At 36.9% G+C, this 9238-nt stretch overlaps 2 protein-coding genes across 3 annotated transcripts in view; one reads left to right on the top strand and one right to left on the bottom strand.

Annotated features, from left to right (window-relative positions):
- LOC111441615 (methyl-CpG-binding domain-containing protein 9-like) overlaps nt 1-7234 on the top strand; it is a 17226-nt gene extending 9992 nt beyond the window's left edge. Inside the window, exons 7-12 of one of the 2 annotated variants that reach the window (XR_002710197.1) lie at nt 564-662; nt 2345-2782; nt 3250-3460; nt 3565-5501; nt 5771-6294; nt 6942-7234. Coding sequence is in view for 1 of the 2 variants with exons in the window: in XM_023078666.1 (XP_022934434.1) it covers nt 564-662; nt 2345-2782; nt 3250-3460; nt 3565-5501; nt 5771-6073 (2988 nt within the window). In the remaining variant the exon portion in view is untranslated. The other variant, XM_023078666.1, reaches the window with a different exon arrangement.
- A 33-nt stretch (nt 7235-7267) lies between these two features.
- Nucleotides 7268-9238, bottom strand: part of LOC111441616 (homeobox-leucine zipper protein HAT5-like) — a 3524-nt gene continuing 1553 nt past the window's right edge. The window contains exons 2-4 of the mRNA XM_023078667.1: nt 8428-8567; nt 8092-8331; nt 7268-7851 (exon numbers count right to left, since the gene is read on the bottom strand). Coding sequence (XP_022934435.1) covers nt 7462-7851; nt 8092-8331; nt 8428-8567 — 770 coding nt within the window. The 3' untranslated portion in view covers nt 7268-7461. The remainder of the gene's footprint in view (nt 7852-8091; nt 8332-8427; nt 8568-9238) is intronic.

Raw genomic sequence — 9238 nt, 5'->3', positions numbered from 1 at the left:
AAAAAAAAAAAAAAAAAAAAAAAAAAAAAAAAAAAAAAAAAAAAAAAAAAAAAAAAAAAAAAAAAAAAAAAAAAAAAAAAAAAAAAATCAGCTAGATCCATGCTACGGTGCTAGGTACTTAACAGTTCAGGAGCTTTCTTCTCAGCCGATGTCTCTAATTTAGAAGCTGCCTTGTATTTGTTATTTTAGCTGAAAGTAACAAAGGGATTTTTGAGGGAACTCCTCTCACTTGCGGATACTTTTGGGATTGCTTTATTAGCGTTCAGTTGGTTGGTTCTCCATTGGAGTTTATCTCATAATATTCAAACGAACTATGGAGGCCTTTGAGGACGAAATATCTTTTTCTTCCTCTTCTGCAATCTTTCTTTTCTATAATAAATTTTTTCTTATCTCAAAAGAAGTTGGTGGTTCATGCTCAAAGTTCTTAAACGTTACTGTAAGCTAATCATGGATGAGTTTTAGTGTTTTGTTTTAATTGCTCGTTCTTACTACTTTTTCTTGTGGCTTTGGCTCTCTCCTATCCAAAATGCTTATTGGTATTGATGGTCGATATCCCCTTGCAGCTCTGGAATAACTTACGCTATGCTTATGGTGATCAGCCTGGTTTGGTTGAATTAGTTGAGACATTATCCAGGAATTTTGAGAGACTGTATGAAAATGAGGTATGCACCTTTTTGTTCTCACTTCTTTCCATTTCTCTTTACAATTTTAATGTTTTCATAATTTGGCAGTGATGTACCGTAGTTGTGATGTGCATAAGATGTCTGTTTACAATTTCATCATTGGAACCGCATGCAGATAAATGTTTTAAGTTTTAATATTTTGATTGTTATTTCTTGATCTAAAAACCCTTCATTTTCTCATATTTATTTTGAAGAAACATATTTTAGTTAAATAATGTAGGAACAAAAAACCTTAAAAGGAAAACATGGTGGAACCGCATGTAGATAAATGTTTTAAGTTTTAATTTTTGAGTGTTATTTCTTGATTTAAAAACCTTTCATTTTCTCATATTTATTTTGAAGAAACATATTTTAGTTAAAATAATGTAGGAACAAAAAATCTTCGAGGAAAACATGGATACTCATTTATCATTTCTTAAGCCAAAGAGATTACCAATATAATCTTCTGTTGGCATACATAAAAAAGGAGCAGTTACGACACTCTTTAGGCAGAAAAGTCCTAGACGCCTGGAAACATATTATGTATCCAAAGATATGGAGCCTCAATTATCTTGTTTCTTTTATATTTAAAAAGAATAGATGGCTGTTAGCTAGGATGTACTACCTGTGGGTGCGTCAAAACCACAATGATTGTAGAACTTCCTGAATCTGCATTATAATCTTCTACCTTTAAAAAGACTAAAAGGGAACAATTTAATTTACCTCTAGTCCATGGGGCTTTGCCACCATAAAAAACTATACTTTCGTTGAACCAGCCAGAGAGTCCATGACATTGTGCCACAGAGATTCTTTTGACAGAGTTCAAGCTTTCACCACCCCTTTTTCATCAGTGGATTCTTGATGCTTAAGGAACGCAGTTTGTTTAATAAATCGTTCCTTTCTACCTCAGTAACCACTGAGAGATGAACAGTGTTCTTCTTTTCACGTGCTCATCCATTAACCTTTTGAAGTCAAGGGAAAGCTGATGATTGTCCCTGTGATTAACACAGCTGTTTCTCTCTTGGTTGTCCGACAAACTTCTCAATGTCTTATTTTAGGTTAGAGTTGGCTTTAAAGGAATTTTGGAGAAGAGAAATGTAACGTGGGAAATATAGATATGATTGCTTGGATGTGAATCAACATATTGTCATATGGGAGTTCTTTCTTTTGTCCTTAATGAGTTTGACCTCCCCCTTTACAAGAACTGAATCCTAAAAGTTAAAATATAGTCTCTATGGTCTTAAAAGTTAGAATTTTATCCTCATGGTTTAATTAAACCTCATAAATAGTCCCTATAGTGTGACAAAATCCTCATAAATAGTCAGGGTTTTATCAATCCATAGGGATGTATTCTAACTTTTAAACTGTATGGACCAAATTCCAACTTTCTCCTAGCCTTTTTTTTGGGATATCCTATCATTTGTTATAAATGAGAAATTTTATAATGGTTTTGGTAAGTTAAGGGTTTTAAGAATGAATTTCATTGCGGTGTACATAAGCTGAAGCCAGTATTCTGTTATTCTCCCTTTCGAACATGTACAGTTACTGATGCATGTTTTTGACACTTGACAGAAAATCTTGTATTCATTACCCTCATAGGAGCACCTTGAAAACTACTACGGTGTTCTTGCCCCTTTTCTTTTGCTCTGTCTCTGAAGATAAGATTATAACTTTTTCTGCAGGTTGTATCTCTTATTGGAAGACTTCAGGAGTTCTCCAAGCTAGAATCTGTGAATGCAGAGACGAAAGTGGAAGTAGATAGCTTTGTCATGTCCTCAAATGAGATTCCGAAAGCCCCTTGGGATGAAGGAGTCTGTAAAGTGTGTGGCATTGATAAAGATGATGACAGTGTCCTTCTCTGTGATACATGTGATGCTGAATATCATACATATTGTTTGAATCCTCCTCTTGCCAGGATTCCTGAAGGGAACTGGTACTGTCCCTCTTGTGTAATGGGAACACATACGGTTGAAGGTCCATCTAACCATACTAAGAGCCACATTACTAACCTGCACAAAGGCAAGAAATTCCGAGGAGAAGTTACTCGTGATTTTCTGGATAAACTTGCCAATCTAGCAGCTGCATTGGAAGAGGAGTATTGGGAGTTCAGTGTGGACGAGGTTTGTTAATTTTCTCATTATGCGTATGGACATAAGCTTACATTTTTTGTCTCCTATTTCATTATTTTATTTGATTCCCCTAAATTTTGTAGTATTTTTCTTGTGCACTTTTATTTATATTACAATGGTAATAAAGTATTCGGTCATATTTACTATGCCTCAATTCAGTTACCACACATTAGAAGAATAATTGGGAATATTAGTAGGATGTTAGTAAGGGCATAGTGGTAATTAGTTAGGAGGACTTGGTTATAAATATGAGTAGTGAGGGATCCTAGGACCAGAGGATTGTTTTGGGGATTGTCCCATGGGACTTGGGGAGAGTCAATACCCCTCTTTAAGGGCTATTGATATTGCAATATAGTATGATTTTGTGTTTCTTGTTGTTGGGATCCTAACATAATCTGAAAGGCTGTTTTCATTTCATGGTTCATATTTCCTTATGCTTATATTTCTTCTGGATGCAGAGATTATTCTTGCTCAAATATCTATGTGATGAGTTGCTTAGCTCTGCCTTAATTCGACAACATCTTGAGCAGTGTGTGGAGGTATCGGCAGAGTTGCAGCAGAAGTTACGTTCGTGTTTCATGGAGTGGAAAACCCTCAAGTTTAGGGAAGAGGTTGTGGCTGCAAGAGCTGCAAAGCTTGATACAACTATGGTTAGTGCAGTTCGAGAAGGTGGGATGAAGGATGGGTCTTCTATGCTAATTGCAATAAATGTTTTACCTCCCAATATTTTTATCGGTTTTCCCACTTCAATATGTTGTCTGTTGATGTTTCAGGACAGGGTCATTATAATGGAGCTAGGCTTGGTGCTTCTGATCACTTCTCATTGTTAACGACCTTAGCGAACAAGTGTCACAATCATGCAAGTTTTCAAGAGCAAACGAGCAATGCCAATGATGTTATCGATAACAATGATGCTGGTGGCAATGCTCTATCCAATTCAGGTTCTCAAAACAGTGGCAAACCTGTAAAATTCAATGAGCCACCTTTGTCCAGTTCTTTGCCACAAAAAGTTGATGGTTCTGAACAAAGTAATATAGAGACTGAAATTTCTATTCTACCATCCCCAAAGCATCATTGGACACTTTGTGATGCTAACGGAGTGTCTGTAGCTCCTCATCTTCCTCATTTGAATGAATCACAAGCCTATCACAATGAGTTGGATAATATTAAGAAGGACATATTGCAGCTGCAGGATTCTATAGCAAGTACAGAGTTGGAGCTTCTGAAGGTATCTGTCCGGAGGGAGTTTTTGGGTAGTGACTCTGCTGGTCGGTTGTATTGGGCTTGTGTTATGTCAAATGGACAGCCGCAAATCATCACTAGTGGGAGTTTGTTACAGATTGGAAGTGAATCTAGAGACCGAGTTGGTAAGGGTCGTGTGTTTAAGAATTATACTTCAACAAGCAATGGTAATTGTTCAAGTTTAGATGGGTCAAACATGTATTCCTCACTACTTCATCTGCCAAGGGATTCTATTGGAAATTTTCCATGGGTTTCTTATCAAACAGAGGCAGACATATTGAAACTCATTGATTGGTTGAAAGATAATGACCCCAAAGAAAGGGAGTTAAAGGAGTCTATTTTGCAATGGTATAAACCTAGATTTCAGATGTCTTCACGATCTTATAATCAAAGTCCCGAGGAGCAGTTAAAGGACTCATCATCAAGCTCGGATGTTGAAAAACCTGAATGTTCTGGTTTTATTTTTACCAGGGCATCTGCTGCATTAGAAAGTAAGTATGGTCCTTTCCTTGAATTTGAAATGCCTGATGACTTTAATAGATGGCTAGACAAGACCAGGTTAGCTGAAGATGAGAAAATGTTTAGGTGTGTATGTTTGGAACCTGTCTGGCCATCTAGGTTCCATTGTCTCTCTTGTCATAAGAGTTTTTTAACTGTTGCTGAACTTGAGGAGCATGATAATGGAAAGTGTAGTTTACACCCTGCCCAATGTGATGGTGTCAAGGAAGTTGGAGGCCCTTCAAAAAGTAAATGCAATATCAAATTTGAGAGCAAGCAAGAGGAGAGTTCAAGCATGACCACAGCAGAAACTTCTAAAGGAGGATATTTTAACCATAGTATGGGGTTAAGTAAATTTCAGAATGACGGCATGGTGTGCCCATTTGACTTCAATCTCATCTCTTCTAAGTTTTTGACGAAGGATTCAAACAAGGATGTCATTAAGGAGATTGGACTTATTAGTTCTAATGGGGTTCCATCATTTGTATCATCTATATCACCATACATTAGGGAATCAACATTGAACGTAATTGATCTCAATCAAGATTCTGGTACTTGGGAGGATGGAACCTTGTCTTCTGAAAGGCAGGCTTCACTGGGAAATATTGTTCTGGAAAATGCTTGCCATCAAAATTCGTCTATTGATAATTCAATCCAAAGACCTGCTGGAAATGAAATTAGTGCACTGAAAGCAAAAAGGCCGGCAACAGGATTCCCAGAACCAAGAAGTAAAAAAATCAGTATGAATAGCCGTTTGTCAGAGTTTGGGATTGGTAGAGGCTTTGTCATCCCACAATCTTCACAGAGGCCATTAGTTGGCAGAATCTTGCATGTTGTTAGAGGACTGAAAAAGAATTTGCTTGACATGGATGCTGCACTTCCTGATGAAGCTATAAGACCATCAAAACTACGTATTGAACGGAGATGGGCCTGGCGTGCATTTGTAAAATCTGCAGGAACAATTTTTGAGGTCAGTATTCCTTAATTCAGATACCTCAGATACCGTGTCTGGGTACTTCAATTATCATTATCTGATTTGTGGGCTGATTTGTTTTCCTTTTTCTTGACATGTGTTGCAGTGCATCTATTTCTTGCAAGTGCATCTAGATACATTTCTTTTACAAAATTATGTGGTGCTTGTTAATTTGCTTGAAGTTTTAGCTAAGCTTGAAGCAATGAGTAAATGTCTTGGTTCTTGAATTTCGTGAGGTGAAACTAATACTTTATTCATTTCTCCAGATGGTCCAGGCAACAATTGCATTAGAGGACATGATAAGAACGGAATACTTGAAGAATGAATGGTGGTACTGGTCATCTCTCTCTGCTGCTGCCAAAATTTCTACGGTATCTTCTCTTGCACTCCGCATATTCTCTCTTGATGCTGCTATTATATACGAGAAGATATCGCCCAACCAAGATCCAAATGACTATTTGGACCCGAGCAGTATACCAGATCAGAAGCTAGCCGGTGTGGATTTAACAGAAAAGCCCAGGATAAGCAGCAGGAAATCTGGCAAGAAAAGAAAGGAACCAGAGGTTTAACCTGAGAGTCTCATCATATAACTCCCGACAAACTATATCCACAGGGTTTATTCCAGTGGTTATGGTTGTTGTTGAGTTCTTGTGTTTGAAGACAAATACCTTCAATTCATTTTATGGTTTATACCTTTTGCCATTGCTCCTTGACAAATTTGGAGTTATTTGCGATTTAACTGCTGCAGCCATTGCGCCCCTGCTGCCGACAGATCCGTCTGTACATAGAGGTAACCTTGCTAACTGGGATAAGCGGTTCAGAATCTATGTCTGAGCGCTTTGTTCATAAAGACTGCTTGAGGCTCCAACTCTAAATCGATAATATGGTCCCTTAGCCCAATTTTGGACAGAACTTCTGGAGCTTTCTTTTTTTGTTTCTTGTTTTTCATTTTATGCTTGGAGCAGGTAGGGTCCCCAATGATATCTATTATCAAGCGAGACTCGTTTAGAAGGATGTCGTCATTAAACAGCAAGTTCCATACACACAGAAGCATTATGTATAAATAGAAAAGGGAGAAGGGAAGTCTAGAAAAAGAATTGAAACTCTGTTGTAAACATAGTTAATTCTTCACATTTCTTTCCCCCCTTCTCCCCACCCACAGTTTTTTTTTTTTTTTTTTTTTTTTTTTTTTTCTTTTCTTTCTGTCATTTATGTTCTTCCCAACTGGGTATTTGTAGATGCCTGCCCATCATTCACTGGAGGGCAGGAAAACTCGTTTTGGTTTCTATTTCGTCTCGTGAATAACCTGCCTGTTATCTTGCTCCAAATGAATTTTACCCTGCATGTTTCTCATACTCTAAACCTATCTATGTTCTGCAGCTGTTGCCATTGCAGGCATTACTATCAACAATGGTAAATTTGACCTTACTTTTGTAGGTCTCGTCTTCCTTGGTGCTTGACGAGTGACTTGGTTGGGGCCTTCCTCAATCATTGTAACAGGTACCAGCAAGTACTCTTGCCTTAATATAGGCAATCTTGAATATTTGTGCTTATAGCAATCGAAGGTAGATAGCTGCACATCTTTTTCTGTCTTCTCATTATTCTTGATGACCCGATTTCATATAGGTTCAGTATCGGTGTCGTTGATTGAAAATAGGAATATGATTTTCCACTGACGGATTTGAGAATCTTCCTCATGTGGATTAGGTTTTTTTGCATATCAATTGAAAGAAAAAAAAAAAAAAAAAAAACAAGAAATCTTTAGTATGTTATATCCTTGCTTTGTCTTATAAGTTTACAGTTCAAGTTTGTGGACACTACATTTTGCACCATTCTTTAAGCACAGCCATACAATACTTCAAACAATGTCTATAATATCTCAACTTTATTCATTACAAACAAGAACTTCATTAACATTTTGTATAAGCAACAGGCTGTTACAAGTGGAATGACTGTCCTAAGGCCATGTCCACCAAGCAGGAGGCCCTCCCAGTCCCTCCTGATTTTGTTGGCCTGTTACTGCAAACATGTCTGAGAACAAGTAGTTGCTATTGTTATTGCTATCATCATGTTCCATTTGCAACCCATTAGGCAGAGGTGCACATTGCAGATACTCGTTGCTGGGGAAGTAAGAATCACAGCAATCAGTGAGTTGTCGACAATTATCGTCGATCACCGTACTGTCATCGCTCCCTGAACTGAGACGATCTTCAGCCTTTCTGCTGGAGTGTGGGGCGGAGACATGGCCAATGTCTGCTAGAAGAGGCTCTGATGTCACACATGGAATTGGTGCTTCTCCTCCTCCATCCAGCTCTTTAGCCAGACATTTCTCAGTTAAGGAAGCCACCTGAAAGTAATATAATGAAATTTGTTTTAAGTCTTTAACTCTTGTTCTTAGTTTTTTATAAACTTTCCTATTTTCTTTCTTATCCTTTCAGACATGCTAGATCGAAATGAACTAGATAACAACTGACCGGGATTTCACTAAGCTATATACCGAGCTGGATTCAATACTCCAGTAGTGAATAAGGCGAAAATTTTACTCGTCTACCATAATTTAAGAATGTGTATGTATATATAACTTCACCTGAGATTTAAGATCTGCATTCTCTTTGATAACTGAGTCATAGTTAGACAGAAGCAAATCATATGAAGCTTTAAGAACATCATAGTCCCTTTCGAGCTGCTTTGTCTTCCATCGAGCACGACGATTCTGGAACCACACAGCCACCTGCCTTGGTTGCAGCCCCAACTTCTTGGCCAGTTGGGACTTCCTCTCTGGCTCCAGTTTGTTGTCTTCATCAAAGCTCTTCTCCAACATTTGAACCTTCAACAATTTTACGCAACTTCTAAATTTTTGTCCCACAGAGAGTGCAGCAGCAGAAGCAGGCAAAATGGGGCAGTAAAGGCAAATATAACAAACCTGATCATGGGTGAGACGACGCTTCTTCTCAGGGTAGAACTCGTCGTAATATTCATCATCGTAAAGATCGTCCGGTGATCGAAAAAATGGCCTCCCCTTTGGACTCTCATGCATAGTCATACTCATCATTGTTCTTCCTCCTTCATTTTTCACCACGATATTGGAAAATAAAATAAGTTTCGATTTAATTGCGAGGGAAAATCCGTACAAAACCATTTAATGCTAATCCAGTATTTATAAACATGAATCACAGTTTCTTTTTTTGTTCAACTATTTTATGGATATTAGAAATTTGGTAAACAAATTAATTTTATAAAACCAAATATTTAAAATTTCATAATTTGAGTTCATAAAGTTCATACATCAATATAAAATTTGAAACATCATTATTATTATTGTAAACAAAAGGGTTTCCACTAACATGTAAATTGATTAAACAAAGAAGAATGCATGCAGAAACACACAAGAGCACTCAATCGAAAAGTTGAAGAACAAAACAAAAGAAAAACCCACTTCCATTAAAATAAGAGGAAAAATATAGGCTTATTTTTGGATTATTCCAAAAAGTCAGGCATGCGGTAATTTATTAACTAACCATTATTAACAAATTTAAATAAATTCTAGACCACTACTTAATTATAAACATTATAATGAGGCTTTAAATAATGAAAAAACATAAACAAATCGTAGGGTTTCCAAAAGCTCTACGTCATAACTCTCTCTCCCTCCTTTGAAAAGTTCATAAATTTGTGGAAAATAATAATAATAAAAAGTATTAAAAAATTATCCACAAAAAAAAAAAAAAAAAACA

This window comes from Cucurbita moschata, unplaced genomic scaffold (genome assembly GCF_002738365.1).
Source record: "Cucurbita moschata cultivar Rifu unplaced genomic scaffold, Cmos_1.0 Cmo_Scf00004, whole genome shotgun sequence".
NCBI lineage: Eukaryota > Viridiplantae > Streptophyta > Magnoliopsida > Cucurbitales > Cucurbitaceae > Cucurbita > Cucurbita moschata.
This window is presented reverse-complemented; position numbering and strand designations above follow the sequence as displayed.